This window comes from Osmerus eperlanus, unplaced genomic scaffold (genome assembly GCF_963692335.1).
Source record: "Osmerus eperlanus unplaced genomic scaffold, fOsmEpe2.1 SCAFFOLD_279, whole genome shotgun sequence".
Taxonomy (NCBI): Eukaryota; Metazoa; Chordata; class Actinopteri; order Osmeriformes; family Osmeridae; genus Osmerus; species Osmerus eperlanus.
In genome coordinates, this window is record NW_026911664.1 from 1 (window position 1) to 16,313 (window position 16,313).

Genomic DNA, 16,313 nt, shown 5'->3' on the forward strand with positions numbered 1-16,313 from the left:
TAGGAAAAACTCATCCATCCCTCGGTTAGCTTCATGCTAAACCGGTCGGGGGGTGGGGGGGTGGGGCGGGGGGGGTCACCTGGTACTGTTTGAGCTGGCCGTTGATGAGCAGCGTGGACTGGCGGTCCACCCTCTCGGTGATGGCTGTGGGCGACGGCATAGTAGGACTGCAGCCCCCGGGCGAACGCGGCGCTGCCGTACTCGTCGTCCACGTCCTGCTTGGCGTGTCTGCAGAGGAAGAGGGGGGGGGGGAGGAACATGGCCGCCGGGTTGTGGATGCAGTTCCACAAAGTCGTGAAACGACTCCCTGTATCTCGCTAAATAGCAAGATAACAATGACTTGTATCTCGCTAAGTAGCTAGATAACAATGACTTGTATCGCCCTAGATAGCAAGATAACAATGACGTGTATCGCCCTAGATAGCTAGATAACAATGACTTGTATCTCGCTCGATAGCAAGATAACAATGATTTGTATCTCGCTCGATAGCAAGATAACAATGACTTGTATCTCGCTCGATAGCAAGATAACAATGACTTGTATCTCGCTCGATAGCTAGATAACAATGACTTGTATCTCCCTCGAGAGCTAGATAACAATGACTTGTATCTCCCTCGAGAGCTAGATAACAATGACTTGTATCTCGCTCGATAGCTAGATAACAATGACTTGTATCTCCCTCGAGAGCTAGATAACAATGACATGTATCTCGCTCGATAGCTAGATAAATAACTTGCTTTATTATCAACGAAGCTGGGATTCAAGTGGTGATGATATGGCTTCTCATCATTATTATCTTATCTCTGATAACTGACTGATGAATAACGTCTGTGTGTCTCACAGCGCCCCCTGGCTGTACTGTGAGGTAGAGGCTCAGGGCCAGGGCGGGCCTGTTCAGCCGTCAGTAGAGTGGACAGACTTGATCGTGTGCACATACTCGATGATGTGTTGCACGTCCACCTCCGACACGTCCTCGCTGTCGGGATCCGGAATCTTCTTCTTCTCCTCCACTGGAGCCTGGGAGGGCTGGAGCTCCTCCTCTTCCTCCTGAGGAAGAGGGGGGAGGGGTGGGGGGCGTTGTTAATGATCAGGTCTCAAGACCACCGGGGTGTGGAACCGAGGCTAGGACTAAGGTTTAATGTTTACGACCAGTCGTCAGGGTGACAAGCCCCACCTCTTCCTCTTCGGAGCCGCTGTCTTCGCTGTCAGAGCGCGGGGCCACTTCGTAGCTGGGGGGAGAGGACACACATGTTAGACGACGGTCCTCACCACCAACCCTGCCCCAAATACACACCTTTTCCACCAACGCTTCTCCCCTCTCTCTCTCTCTCTCTCTCTCTCTCTCTCTCTCTCTCTCCTCTCTCTCTCTCTCTCTCTCTCTCTCTCTCTCTCTCTCTCTCTCCTCTCTCTCTCTCTCTCTCTCTCTCTCTCTCTCTCTCTCTCTCTCTCTCTCTCTCTGCCTCTCTCTCTCTCTCTCTGCCTCTCTCTCTGCCTCTCGCTCTGCCTCTCTCTGCCTCTCTCCTTGCCTTCTCTTGCCTTCTCTCTATCTCTCCCCTTCCCTCACTCCCTCCTTCTCTCTCTCTCTCTCTCTCTCTCTCTCTCTCTCTCTCTCTCTCTCTCTCTCTGGGTCATCCCTCACCCAGGGTTCATCTCCAGCCAGGTGTCCAGCTGTCCGGCCTTGGGGGCATCCACCCCCGTCAGGATGTTGCCACTGTCCACATGGATCACCTTCACAGGCAGGTCACTCATCTGGCTCGTCTCATCCAGAGGCTGGGGGGGTGCGGGGGGGGGGGGGGGGATTTAGACGATAAACCATTCAATCCAAGCCTGTATAAGCTAGTCAGTGGAAAAAAAAAGTGCCTTGTCTTTTCTACAAGGACAGGTAGTACAACAGTACTGTAGGCTCCAGTAAAAGTCAGTTTGCCTCGTACAATCCTACATTCATGACGATGTCCATAGATGTTTCTCCTGTTAGATATGGATTCAGCGTCTGTGTGGGGGGGAACTGGAAGTGTCTGTTAGGTAACAGCAGGTGTGTCTCACCTCTCCATCCGGGCCCAGGGCTGGAGTCTGGCCCTCGGCGTTCTCCAGCTAGAGGGAGCACATACAGACACATGAGGGAGCCATTTTTGAAGCTTTTTTATGCCAATCTTGGGAGAGAAGGCAGAATATTTAGTTGAAGACCGAACTGTAAAATAACTTTTTCTTTCAACGTTTTGTCATGGAAGGAAATGTACTGACCACTGCAAGGGGATGTTTGTGGTGTCTCGTAAATGAGACATGAAATGAGTAAGAGAAACTCTCTGGAGGGAAGTCAACATAAGAAGGTAACATAATTACAATACACCAAATATAATAAACATAAACATATACTCTCCCTCCCTCCCCCCTTTCCCTCCCTCCACCCCCCCCTTTCCCTCCTTCCCTCCCTCCCTCCCTCCCTACCCCTCCACCCTCCCTCCCTCCCTCCCTACCCCTCCACCTTCTTCTTCCTCTTCTTCTTCTTCTTCTTCTCCTTGAGCGCCTGCACGGCCTTGTGGGCGCGGACCAGCTCCGTGAGGTTGGCCACGTACTCGTCCGTCTGCTGCAGCAGGTAGGCCAGGCGCTTGTCCTTCTTCTGGTCGATCAGCTTCCGATAGCCCTCCTCGTCCTCCGCCTGGGGGGGGGGGGGTGGAGAAACGATATGTGTGTGTGTGTGTGTGTGTGTGTGGGAGGGGGAGGTGAATTGGCTCGTACGTGTTTGTACGAGCCCCCGCGCCGCCCGGCATGCGGATCGCAGGGCGGATCGCGCCGATCACCCCTCCACCCCCTCCCCTCCCCCCTACCATCAGCCTCCTCATCCTCTCCTTCTCGATGCGCTCGTTCTCCTTCTTCTGCTCGCGCTCCGTGTTGGCGTGGTAGGTGGCCACCGCCTTGGTCAGCTTCTGGCCTTTCCCCGTGATGGAGCGGTGGTACTCCTTAAAGTCTTTGGCGTGCTGCAGGATGCTGTTCAGGTACTCCTGGAGGAGGGGAGGGGAGAGGAGGGGGGAGAAGGGGATTGGAGAGGAGAAGTCAAGTCCGTTTTATTTATAGAGCACATTTAAAAGCAGCCAATGCCGACCAAAGTGCTGTACGAAATCATCAAATAGGGCAAAACAACAATAAAGAAGAACAACAGACAAACAACAAAATTACAGAGAAAGGAGAGATCGGGAAGGGAGAGGAGGTGAGGAGAGTTCTTTCGAACTTTCCACGCTACTAATTAGGAATATCTCTGCCTTTCGATAGTTTCCTTTGTCGTTGTAAGACAAACGTGACGCGCGGTGTGTGAACGTGTGTGTGTGTGAACGTGTGTGTGTGTGAACCTGTGTGTGTGTGTGTGAACGTGTGCGTGTGTGAACCTGTGTGTGTGTGTGAACGTGTGTGTGTGAACGTGTGTGTGTGTGTGTGAACGTGTGTGTGAACGTGTGTGTGTGTGAACCTGTGTGTGTGTGTGTGAACCTGTGTGTGTGTGAACGTGTGTGTGTGTGAACCTGTGTGTGTGTGTGTGAACCTGTGTGAACGTGTGTGTGTGTGTGTGAACGTGTGTGTGTGTGTGTGTGTGAACGTGTGTGTGTGTGTGAACGTGTGTGAACCTGGTGCTTCTGCCGGCGCTTCCTCTCCTGCTCGATCTTCTGCTGCTTCTCCAGCTTCTCTGTGATGCGCGCCTCCCTCAGGGACTGGCGCTTGCTGCGCTTGTAGGCCTTGGCGTCCAGGGCCGTCTCCAGGGCCGTGTCCCGCCGCATGCACACCACCACCTCCTGACGCAGCTGGGGGGAGAGGAGAGCGCCCGTGAGCCTAGAGGAGAGCGGTGACGCCGTCGTAATCCTCCTCCTCGTCGTCGTCGACGACGTCCTCCTCCTTACCCTCATCATCATCCTTAACATTAACGTCATTGTTGTCGTCGACAATGTCATCCTCCTCAACACTGACGTCATCCTTGTTGTTAACAACGTCATCCGCCTTGACCTGAACGTCATCCTTACCATCCTCCTCATCGTCATTATCATCCGTGCCATCGGCATCATTATGATCATCGTCATCGCCGTCATCCTTAACGTTAACATCAACATTTCCGTCATCATCATCATCCCTTCCATCATTACCATCATCATCATCATCATCATCTCTTTCACCATTATCATCATCATAACCATCATCATTATCATCATCATCATCCCTTCCATCATCACCATCATCATCATCATCATCATCTCTTTCACCATTATCATCATCATTACCATCATCATCATCATCATCATCACCACCACCACCACCACCACCACCCTCGTCCTCTGTGTTCAGCCCCAGCAGCAGTGTGTGTATCTCCAGGTACCTGTCTCTGGAAGTTGAGGAGGCGGAGGGCCTTGAGCTCGATGGTGGCCTTGGTCCTCAGGTCTCCAGCCAGGGAGCCAGGCAGGTTCTCCAGCTCGACGATGCGGTGGGTGATACGAGCCTGCAGCCTGGAACAGCGTAGGGTATCATCTCACCGCTGATAGTACACACGTTCATAAAAAAATGTGTTGAGCCCTTGAGATGTTGAGATGACAGGGAAATTCAAATGACAATTTCACAAATGTTTGTTTTCGTAAAATGAAAAAAACTAAAATCCTATCTGGAATGTCATTGTAGCAGGTCATTCATTTACTGTCTATTTCACGCATATCTTATCTCTGTGTCTATGCAGTTCATATTTATGATGTAATGTGTGCAGTGGGCAGTACAGGGGAATAATTTTTTGTAAGATATATTTCTTGGTGGCATTTCTGCCTTTATTATTGATTTCTGACAGATAGTGTGCTTGGAGAGGATAGGAAATGTGGGGAGACAGAGAGAGGGAGACAGAGAGAGACAGAGAAAGAGAGAGAGAGAGAGAGACAGAAAAAGAGAGAGAGAGAGAGAGAGAGAGAGAGAGAGAGAGAGAGAGAGAGGGGATGACACACAGTAAAGGGCCTGGGCCAGTGAGCCCCAGGTGACGCGGCCTGCAGTACCTGTACTCCCTCTCCTGCAGGATCTCCCCAGGATCCAGGCCGCAGGGCTTCTGGATGGGCGTGATGCGGTTCTGCTTGGCGTGGTGGGTCACCATGGGCGCGGGCTGGGCCGGCTGCCCCGGGGACTGGGTCTGGGGGGGCATGACCGGGGAGGCGGCCGGGGGCACGGAGGGCGGGGCCGGGGAGGGCCGGCCTGTGGGCTGCGGAGGGATCAGCTTCTGGGGGGCGTTGGAGGGGGCGGCCGCGTTCACCATGGGCCCTGGGGGAAGGAGGGAGGGGGGGATGAGAGATGCTGTCAATAAAACAGTCTAGACTATGTGTCTAGACATCAGTATGTCAATACCCGCCCCTCTCCATCCAGCCAGCGTTAGGGCCCTGGGGCGTACCTTCAGGCCAGGATTTGGGGGGTCCGTTGGGGTTCTGACCCTGCATCCCGGCCGGTCCCCCAGATGGGCCTGGGGGGGGCATGTTGGGCCCCATCATCCCTGTGGAGACAACATGACTTCACGCTCAACCCCTCCCTCTCCCTCTCTCTCTCTCTCTCTTCTCACCACATTCCTCCTCCAATTCCAAATCATTCAACCAAGAAAATGTCTGTTATCATAACACCCATCGGAGTCACAATGTAACCTGTCGAAACGTCGGTGTGTGTGTGTGCATCTACACTATCTTTGGGCCTCAAACACCCAAACTCTGGTTCTGACCGTGGGCTCGGGTATATCCCTGGCTCATGGGCCCCGGTCCTGGTCCGGGCCCTGGCCCCCCTCCTCCACCCCCAACTCCAGGGGCCAGGCTGGGCAGAGGCTGCTGCTGCTGCTGCATCCCAGGCATGGGCCTCTTCCCCTGGACCGCCATCTGCAGGTGGTCTGGGAGGGGCTGCCCGCGGGCCAGCATCTTGTAGGCCATGATCTGGGCCCTCAGCTGGTGGAGCTGGTTCTGGTTGAAGGGTGTGGGCCCCCCGGGGCCCCCGGCAGACGAGCCAGGACCAGGGCCTGTGGTGGTGGTGGGTCCCGGACGGTTCTGTTGGCCCAGGGACTGTGGGTCCCCACTGGGGCCGTCCAGGGGGGCAGGGCCCGGGCCCTGACCCGGACCTCCAGAGGAGGAGGAAGAGGAGGAGGACGAGGAGGAGAGGAGAGGGCCGGAGGGAGGGCCGTTGGCAGGGACCGGGCTGGAGTGGTCGGAGCCCCCTAATGGAGAGTGGTAGCCTGGAGGAGGGAGGGAGACGAGGTAAGGAGACGAGGGAGGGAGACGAGGGAGGGAGACGAGGTAAGGGGAAGAGAGGAAAAGAGGGGTAGGGAGAGAAAGAGAGACATACACAGAGAGAGGGAGACACGGGGAGAAGTGGGAAGAGAGCCAGACGCAGGAATCAACTGTGCAACACTTGCACAAGAACAAACCAGCTGTGCAAAAGCCATCCTCATCCCTCGTAAACCAAGGGTTGCCCCTGCCAGACAGTCTGAGCTGTGCTCACCACACCTGTGCCCACCCCAGCCGCCCGACACCCACCTTGAGAGTGCTGGTCCATGGGGCTGGGTGGGGGGCCCATGCCACTGTGACCGCCCTGCCTCAAGGGCATGCCCTTCATCTGGGTGAAGCGGGTCTCCTCACTCATGCCCTTCTCATGCATGCTCTCCATTGGCTGTGGACAGACACACACACACACACACACACACACATCTTAATCACGGCAACTTCAGCATTGGCAATAACCGCAAGACCAGAGATTAGGACCTCTTTGATGAAGTCACTGGGTGACGTTAGTCACTGTGTGCATGAGGCAAGCCCCGTGTGCTACTGATGGGAAGGCAGTCCTGCTTGTCATTTGAAAGTGGAAATATCACACCAGACTTTGAAACTTCAACTGAACTTATAGAGTATATTTTTGGATTCACATGCTCTCTTCTCGAGATGTTTTTTGCCATGGTCGTTTTGGAAATATTGACCAAACTGCCTGTTTTTAATACTGAAAGTTTGTTACTTTAAAGGCATTCAAATCCCATGGAAGAACTCATGACAGGCAGACGCTGTAAAACTAGCATCTCGTAAGCCTGGTATTACTGGCTCACAAGAGTTCATCTGGCAAAGTACCCAGTCAGCTTCCTTACTTTGTGCAGAGGGTGCATGCTCTCCTGGGAGTAGCTGGAGGACCCAGGCTGGGGCAGGGGGTGGCCCCCAGAAGACGAGGGAGGCCCCGGGCTGGGCCCCATCATGCTGTGCGAGGAGCCTGGTGAGGGCCCAGGGCTGGGGCCCAGCATGGCCCCGGGAGAGGGCCCTGGACCTGGGGAGGGACCCGGACGAGGGGTGCCCCCCATGGGTGGGTCAGGGGTGGACATCTTCTTGCTATCAGATGGATAGCAGAGACATCTGAGAAAAGAGAGGGGTGGATACGTTAGCATGATCGACTGTGTTCAACTGGATGACCAAATAATCGTTGGTAGATGCAATATGGATCTAAAAACGTATTTCTCTGAAATAAATATTTAAGTACACGTTTGGTGGGGCCAAAGCTTGAATTCGCTTACAATAAGGTGGCAATGATGACACAATTCATATCAAGCAGCCCTACTACAATATCGAGGCAGGCATTGAGGATTACCTGTAGGAAACTGTAATAATAATGAAAATCAAATCTAATTCATTGATCCCCCCCCCCCATCTAGGTCTCCCACCCTTGCGCTGCACGGCTGCACCAAAATACTTGCAGCGCGCAGTCACCTCTGCACTGATTACAGCTTTTTGCTCTAGCACTTAATCGTGAACTTGAGACGGGAAAATGCAGTATGCAGTCAGTGATATTCTTTGTAGGCTAAGCACTACAGGGAAGGGAATCCCGATTAATAAAAAAAAGGGGAATGGCGGACTGTGCTTGTGCTACGACACTTACCAGCATTAATAAAACGCTCTCCAATATAAATTGCGGCCTTTGTCTTGCTTAAAGATATATGAAAGACGGCGCGACTGTAAGAAGGCTATACTCACCCGCTTAGTTAGTACAGAATATGCCTTGATGAGTTGATTTGATTCAGAGACGTGGCTCGAGCGCCCCCCCTTACCGTTCCTATGATCGAGTGTCGAGTCACGTCTACGCAAAAAGCGCATGCGTGCGCAGCGGTAGTACTGTATTGTGGACGTACTGTACTGTAAATTGTGTTTTTTATTCGACTACAAAGGCAACCACTGTCATTTGTTCACTGCATACGTTTTTCAGTATGCTATTAACTATGGAAGTAGCTAAGACTGATGACTAATTGCCGCCAGAAGTGACGAGAAATTCACAGTGAAGGACATGGAAACCAGATCAAACTTTATTAACCTTTCTTACAGCCGTTTATGCAAACTCTGTACATGGATATTGTGGAGCAGTAAGACAAACTTCAGACATGTCACACTGGAGATGAGAACTCTTCACTTAAAAGTAAAATATATGCTTTTGTGGTAATCACACATGAAAGAGTGATGAATGTTGGTGTTGACATGGCTCTTCTCCAGAACTTTCATCCCAGACACACATATGACACTCCAGTGTATGACATGATGCTGTTTTACAAATATAAGTGGTAAACTATCTCACTAACTTCTGTTTATCAAATGGAGTTCATAGGGTCCCATTTAAAACTATGACAACATTTCCCTTCCTTCCACCCTTCCTTAAAAGTAATGGTTCATCGATCTAAGAAAGGTTGGTTAAATCCTGTCCTCTCCAACCCAGCTGTGACCTATCCGGTCACACGTGTGAGATCCGTGACTCCTCAAAACGAGGGCAGAAGGAAGACAATCCAAAACTAGGAAGGAACCGACCCTGCTCCGTATCCCCCAGACCAGTTCTCCAGCTGTTCACTTCTCATTAAGACTACAGGAGGGACAAATAATCTCCTAGTGTCATAAGATGGAGGGGTAAGCCAGGTTTGCTGTAATGAGCAAAACATTGCAGCACCTCAGTGAGAACACTGCAGTGTCTGGGTGAAGGGGTACATTCACTGATTCAGTCGTTCTGCTTCAGGTATAGAGGAGGACTTGCAGGGGGCCCAGAGAGAAGACTGGTGGAGATGTGGTCTTCGTGTTACAGGCCTTTGTGTTCTAATATATATATATATATATACATACACACACACACACACACACACACAATACATATATATGTATACATACATAAATACATATATATGTATATACATACAGAATGTGGCCTGGAGGTAAGGGAGAATAGTTGAAATGAAGACATTGACACAGCAGAGCTTTTCTGCTAGGTCAGTAGCGTCTTAGCTCTATGAAGGTAGTATTCTCAATGGTAGTGCAACAGGCAATAACAACCGCCTTAATAACCTTAATCAAAAATTAAAAAAACATGGGGAAAATGGTCTAGGTCAACAATACAGACACACAATGCCCCGGTTTGAAAATACCAAAAATGAATCCTCCCTTCCCTACTTCCTTCAAGGTCATCTCTATTTTTGACATGTTTGGATGCTACAAGAATTCACTCTGCACAGCTGCAATCAATCAACTCACACGAGTACTTCAAGGAAGTACAAAATGGATTACTCTTAAAAAGGATTCAAACTCAACCAAGCACTCCAAATAGATAATTTCCCCATTCCGTGGGAGTAAATGATTACACAAAAAGGGGAGTGTTTAACAGAAGTCGCAAAGTAGTGTTGCAAGTCAAAACAAGAGCCGTGGCTAAGCCTGGAAGATGAACGTTAAAAGGTTATGGAAGGGTAAGGTAAACCTGGCAACTCATTACGTGTTGTGGCGCAAAGGATGTAGGAATGTAGACAGCGTTGCAGTCGTTCTAGACGAGAGCATTAGGACGCCATGTTGGAAGTTGGGAAAGGGAGACTTGCCGAGTCACAGTACCCACGCTACCACGGTGTATAGTATGCATGTAGAGAGTATCTACCGTACTATCATACTACCATCCTAACATAGCAGGGTGATGTGGCTGTTGGGATGCTCCGTAAGCTTGGGATCTGTGACATGACAAGCCACATGACCCAGAACACAAGCGCGGTCACACACACACACACACACGCACACACCCACAGAGTAGTTCATATAAAATCTATAAATTAATCCCGCCCCCCCCCCCCCCCCCCAAAGAAATGCCAAGAAACCCATTTCAAGCACAGGACTCAGCAGAGTACAGCAGATCAAACAGCACAAAGCCTTCTCCCAGAGGCAGGCCTTTACAGCAGGAGCTACATGCAGCGTCTACGGCGTACTCTAGACACACGCGCGCGCGCGCCGTCCCGGCCTAGTGTGTTTTCCAGTTGCGTCAGATGCAAAGAAGTACCAAACGATACCCGGCTTCTACAATCTAGGAGATCCGTTTCTCGGCGGAAACGGGGAGGTGAGAGGTCAGGCCTTGTGTTCCGGAGGGCCCGGACGGTCTGATTTAATGCCGACGCGAGTGCCGCGGTGAGTGACGACAGCGTGAAGGAAACATCCCTTGTTGAGCGGGCGACGCCGTGTCCGTTGTGAGCTGCACACAGAGAAACCCCCATTCAGAATCCATCCCCCTGGAGAGAGAGAGAGAGAGAGAGAGCGCCCCCTCTTCCGCCCTCTGGTGGTGGGGACACGGGACTGCGCCCAACCCCGCTCCAAAACGACTTGAGGTGTGTCTCACAGGAAGACAAATTCGTCGGCGCTGCCCCGGGTGTGGTTCCGGGTCAGCTTCCCCGGGGGCGGGGGCAGGGGCAGGATGTGAGTGGGGGGTTCGGGGCGGGAGCTGCTGTGCTCCTCCAGTCCGTAGTCGTGCCCCCGGCCCTCCACGAAGGTGAAGATGGGGTACTTCTCCTTGGAGGACGACAGGGCCTGAGAGACAGGGGCAGACAGAGAGAGAGAGAGGCTGACCGGATGGGGAAAAATGCATTTCCCTGGAAACGAAACACGGTGCCCGTTTCAACCGCTCCAACCTACTATGTGACTTGTATCATTACAGACATCTACCACACAGAGACAAGATGGATAATATACTGCATGGTAGAGATACGGGAAATAAGCCAGTGTATGTTGGAGATACAAGAGACATGATACTGTATATTGGAGACCCACCTCACTGACAGCCGAACACAGAGACTCAAAGTCCTTCTTGTTCCTGGCGTAGAAGCCTATGGTGCAGCTGGGGTCCATCCTGCTGAAGGGCATCTTCCTCGGAGAGCTACAGTGGAAGGACTTGAGGGAGGGAGGGAGACATAGAGAAGGAGAGGGAGAGAGAGTATAGAGAGAGAAGGAGTGCGAGAGAGAGGAAGAGAGAGAGAGAAGGCAAGAGAAAGAGAGAAAAAAAGAAGAGGCGAAGACAGACACACTGTTATGAAAAAACAGACCGGAATTGCACAAGATCACAGCCTGACCTGAGGCAGTGAAAACACAATAGGTCAGTCATAAGCATGGAGACAGAGTTCCAAAGTACACGACAGACGGCAACAGCTATAACACTGGAACTTAGATACAGAGCCAAGTGTTACCTCAAGTGAAAAGTGGTCTTGCCTCACGTCGACCACTGACTGGCAGTAGTGAGGGTCCAGATACAGCAGCTGTTCATCTGAAGAAAACCAGGAAGAGGGGGAGGGGGGGTTAGCCAATAGGAAGCCACTTAAATCAGGAAGTAAGAGTCAGGGTTCTCACCTTGGTAGCCAATGAAAAAGAGGGAATGTTTGGGTTTGCCCCCAATGATCCCGATGCAGCAGTCCAATTTGAGAAGTTTCTAGAAGCAGCGAGAGGGGAAATATGTGATGTTTTCCTTAGTATGAAACACATATGTTTTCATGCGTGATAATTACTGTACATGCGTTTGTGTAATCATCCATATATATGAGTTGGGGCCCAGCATAACCCCGGGAGAGGGCCCTAGAGTGTGTGTGTGTGTGTACAAACCTTCACACACTCGATGTAGGAGGGGTTTAGAGACTCCCCGCCCAGCCGTACTGGGACCAGTATGATAACAGACTTCCAGCCCGGACTGGTGACGGGGTCAGACTGGGGTGAGGACAGGTCACACAAACACGCTACATCTTCTTTGTACACTGGAGAAAACACACACCACACACACACCACACAAACGTGATGCTTTGCTAGGTACAGCTTCTGAAAAAAGGCCCCTGAGGCATTAATGCTGAAAGGTGATTATTTGTGTTGCGTGTGTGCTTGTGTGTGCGTGTGTTTGTGTTTAATGACCCCTAATTCTGAGAAAGCCCAGCAGAGCACGAGCTGAGAGAACAGGTTTGGTGCGTCACGCTCACCTGTGCAGTCCTGAGCGACGTACACAGTCAGGTTGGGCACCTCTGCGGTTCTGGCCACCGCTTTCCTAGGGGAACACAGGACAAGGTCGGCAAACAAACACACCGGCAACGGACGCTATGGGGCTATTGTACATCCCCTAGACATCCACAAACGACCAGCGGCCCAGGATACGTTGTTGTCGAACTCTCGTGAGGTGGATGTTATGCCCTGTAACATTACAGGAGGAGGGAGTCAGGTGGCTGAGCGGTGAGGGAATCGGGCTAGTAATCCGAAGGTTGCCAGTTCGATTCCCGGCCGTGCCAACTGACGTTGTGTCCTTGGGCAAGGCACTTCAACCTACTTGCCTCGGGGGAATGTCCCTGTACTTACTGTAAGTCGCTCTGGATAAGAGCGTCTGCTAAATGACTAAATGTAAATGTAAACATTACAGTGCCATTCTAGTGTTAGTGCTTCGTCCGTCTCTCACCTCAGGATGTGTGCCACCACCGAGGGGCCGTACCAGTCCCCGGCCTTCTTCCCACAGCTCCTCCCCAGCTCCACCAGCTGGTGCACCCCAAAGGGCGCCTGGGGCTGGTCCCCGAACCAGGTCACCACCAGCCGGTGCAGGGGCTCGGCCTGCCGCTCTCTCCCGGACTCGGGCCTCTTCTTCTGGGCGGGCTTGGACGCAGGGTCCCCCGCCAGGCTCTTCTGGGGGGTGCCGGGGCCCCGCGAGGAGCCCCAGGAGGGGATGGGGACCCCCCCGGCGCGCGACGGCGAGCGCGGCCTCAGTGCCTCGAAGTCCACGTCGGTCAGCTGCTGGCTGTCGGGCCACGCCCAGCCTGCGCGGCACACAAGCAGTTACGTTTATTGCGAGAAGAGAGAACGTGTGAGTGAGAGAGAGAGATAGAGAGATAGAAAGAGACAGAAATAGAGAGAGAGAGAGAGAGAGAGACAGAAAAAGAGAAAGTGTGTGAGTGAGAAAGAGAGAGAGAGTGAAAGAAAGAGACAGAAAGAGAGAGAAAGAGCAGGGAACGGACAGCTCCCCCTCTAGCTAGCGTGGGGCCTGCCCCCTCCCTGCCTCTCACCCGTGGGCAGCAGGTGGACCAGCAGCCCCTGGGCCAGCAGCATCTGCCCGCTGCGCAGCATGCAGCCCCAGCCACAGTCCGTGGTCCAGTTGGAGCCGTCCAGCAGGGGGAACTCCCTGCGGTAGGTCAGCCACAGGCGGGACACAAAGGCCAGCCGGAAACGCTCCACCTCATCTGGGAGGAGGGGACGGGGGATACGAAGAAAAGAAGAAGAAGAAAAAAAGAAAAACAAAAGAAGAAGTGGAGGTTCCATAAAAAGAAAGGGAGAGCGGGAAAGAAGTGGTTTTAAAAATGTAAAAAAGGGAGGGGTTATTCTTTTGTTCTTTCCATGTACCCATTCATCTATCCGCCCAAACATTCCTTTTGATGTGATCCAGAATCGGCGTGTCTGTGACACCCACAACACCCAGAGCAGGAAAAACATATCAGTCATGCTTTTTTTTTTTTTTTTCTGTTGATGAGTGCGATAGAGAAAGAAGGAAAGTTCCCACACATACTTCTCTCGGTCCTTAGTCTTTACCTTCACTGTTTAGCAAATACGTGTGTCCCAGGACGATCACTTCGGACGACTTGTTGAACGTGGTTTTAGACTTGACCAGCCAGCCTGAGGTGGACAAACAGAGAGAGAGAGAGAGAGAGAGAGAGAGAGAGAGAGAGAGAGAGAGAGAGAGAGAGAGAGAGAGAGAGAGAGAGAACTGTTAGCTCTGGGGAGTTCTTGTAATGACAAACTCGAAGGTTAGTCATGTACATTTTGGAAACATTTGACATGCTCCGTGGGTCTCGCCATGGAACTGTCCTTCCCGATGCTGTAGCTAACGTCTTTTTCCAGGGTTATTTCGGACGCGACGACACACACACACACACACACACGTCAGGTAAAGTCTCTAGATCCACCCACCATACTTGACGTTGTTGAAGGCCGACATCAGCTTGGCTTTGAGCTTGTCCACCTCGTCGGGCTCCCCGTTGCGGGCGCTGCCCCCGGGCTCCAGGGCCTGGCCATGGGGCCTCACCATGTCCAGGGGCTCCTCCTGGCCCACTCCCCCCACATACTGAGCCGCGCTGGGGGACACAGAGTTCATGGCTCAGGCTTACAGCTGGACTATGGAGAACCTCATTGCAATAGAGATCTAAGGGAAGGAGGGGGGGGGGGAGAGGGGGGGAGAGAGATGAAAGCCCGTCACACCGAGAGTGAAACCATAAGAGACAGTAAGACTGAAAAAGCCTAGTGTTACTCAGTTCATGGAGAATAAATGGCTAATTGTGTTGTCAGCTGTACCGAGTGTTCCACTTCTTCTTTTTCGAGAAAAGTAACATAACTGAACTGATGTCTAATCAGAGTGTAAGAAAAAAAGTGTACAAAATACACGTTCTCTCTGTTTAATTCTACTGGGCCCTGTTCCTGAGAAACAGGATATGAAATCACTGAGGTACTTTTGCCAAAAGTGTATCTGAGGCAAAAACCAGCTATGATAGAGATCAAAATGCTTACAATAAATCACTCCCCAACAACTTCCATGACAACAATGCCTATTTCTGACGTCTTGAAGGACTTCGGGCCAGGTTACGCATAGTGCAAAATATCGTCTTCCTTGTCTACCTTAACACTTTCCCTGTTAACTCTCGAACCACTGGGAAGCTGTATGAAAGGAGCACTATTCCTATTAAGGGGAAACATTTATTCCACGAAAATAACAGTCACGTGAGCAGTGTGACAAGGAAACTGTAAAATATGTGGCTGAAGTCATGAATGACACTATGTACTTGCCGTCTTCGTTTAAATGACTAGAATAATGTGCCTGTTCAGAGTCACGTTGCACGTTGTGCTCAAAACGTCAACTTATTCTAAGCATCACGCGCTTCATGTCAAGTAAATAGCAAGGTTATCTACTGCTGACCAGTGTAGACAGTCGATTGCTAGACTGACATAGGGCTTTTTCACGTTAACTCATGAACATCACATGAGGCGTTCCAAAGTAGCTTTCGTCTGAACATGCTTTATATTTTAACTGAAAGTATACAAATCAGAGATAACAATGATATCGGCTCCACAACTGTTCCGCTTTCAATAAGCAAATGATAGCTACTATGTTTTGAAGGCAGCTAGACTAGGTTACATAGCTAACAGTTACAGTACAAATCAAGCGCCTTTAGCTACAGATTCAAGAAAGGCTCATTATTAGCTAGCTATATCAAACAATTAGGCTACCTTACCTGGCCATGTTAGAGGGTATGTCCTCCGGCTTACATTAAAGTCAGTCTGGTTCCTTAGTACAAGTCTGTGTTGTTTTGACTAGCACTACTGTAGCTAACGATAGCTAGCAAACTAGCAGGGCTGATAATCCAAAGAGCTGCAAGTTTATGTCCAGGCAATTTCGTTAAAATGCAGAAATCATCGAAGCTACGAGTCAGGAAAGTCGTGATGCAGCCGACAAATCTTTCAATGTGTGTCTCTGCGGTTTCTCATGGATCCAAACCCGGAGACATTACGTTAGCTACCTTCACTTCCTGTTGTCATTCCCTTCAGAAGGCATTAACCAAATGATTGGTTAATCTGCTAAACACCAATTGGTTACAATGGCATCAGTAGGACGTACCACAACATTTATTGGCTTACGTTTTACAGTAATTATATAACGTCTGACGTCCCTGCCTCAGTGAATGAAATAAAGGTCATGAGTAAGTGCTTGCAAAGAGTGGGAACAGACGGTATGAAGTTCAATATTTACATTCAGAATTTTCATGAATGACCCTGAGACATCAGTTCAAAGAATGACAATAAACGTCGGGTTACTTCTCAGAATTTTATTACACATACTGCACTTCAGGTGTCTGCATTTAACTTACATCTATTAAAACAAAAGTGCCCCAGAATACAAATAAATACATTTCGAGAGTAAATAGAAAGGAGGAATGTTATTATACTGTCTTTAAATTAAACTATTAAAAATCATGGGAGTGACTAGTACAATTTATCGTTGTGGTCTTCCTGAACAA

The 16,313-nt window shown here is 50.8% G+C and overlaps 2 protein-coding genes across 3 annotated transcripts; both read right to left on the minus strand.

Annotated features, from left to right (window-relative positions):
- Positions 1–79: 79 nt before the first annotated feature.
- On the minus strand, positions 80–8,014 carry LOC134016420 (transcription activator BRG1-like; the record flags this gene model as incomplete). The annotated part of the gene is given in 16 exon segments (XM_062455787.1): positions 80–145; positions 147–228; positions 939–1,048; positions 1,176–1,230; positions 1,641–1,771; positions 2,045–2,092; positions 2,484–2,657; positions 2,827–3,000; positions 3,616–3,789; positions 4,356–4,482; positions 5,011–5,269; positions 5,397–5,495; positions 5,715–6,215; positions 6,517–6,649; positions 7,116–7,374; positions 7,895–8,014. Coding segments are annotated over 15 exon segments (2,361 nt in total), but the record flags the coding sequence as incomplete, so codon positions are not given.
- Positions 8,015–8,293: 279 nt separating this feature from the next.
- Positions 8,294–15,842, minus strand: atg4da (autophagy related 4D, cysteine peptidase a). 2 transcript variants are annotated; one of them, XM_062455785.1, is made up of 11 exons: positions 15,531–15,842; positions 14,215–14,378; positions 13,837–13,920; positions 13,317–13,490; positions 12,719–13,070; positions 12,252–12,316; positions 11,887–12,035; positions 11,638–11,716; positions 11,478–11,554; positions 11,065–11,184; positions 8,294–10,824 (listed from the first exon to the last, which is right to left on the minus strand). In XM_062455785.1, the coding sequence occupies exons 1-11, from the start codon at positions 15,536–15,538 to the stop codon at positions 10,633–10,635; spliced, it is 1,464 nt and encodes a 487-aa protein (XP_062311769.1). In that variant the 5' UTR covers positions 15,539–15,842; the 3' UTR covers positions 8,294–10,632. The 2 variants fall into 2 exon arrangements, with proteins under 2 accessions (XP_062311769.1, XP_062311768.1); XM_062455784.1 differs by having other exon boundaries at positions 14,215–14,446.
- Positions 15,843–16,313: the final 471 nt, after the last annotated feature.

What these genes read in the sequence shown, in the direction of transcription:
- atg4da (XM_062455784.1), bottom strand. Translation starts at nt 14,398, where the DNA reads ATGAACTCTGTGTCCCCCAGCGCGGCTCAGTATGTGGGGGGAGTGGGC. An exon ending in GTGGTGGCACACATCCTGAG is followed by an intron (nt 12,317 to 12,718) that starts GTGAGAGACGGA and finishes GTGTTCCCCTAG; the next exon opens with GAAAGCGGTGGCCAGAACCG. An exon ending in CCTACATCGAGTGTGTGAAG is followed by an intron (nt 11,717 to 11,886) that starts GTTTGTACACAC and finishes CGCTGCTTCTAG; the next exon opens with AAACTTCTCAAATTGGACTG.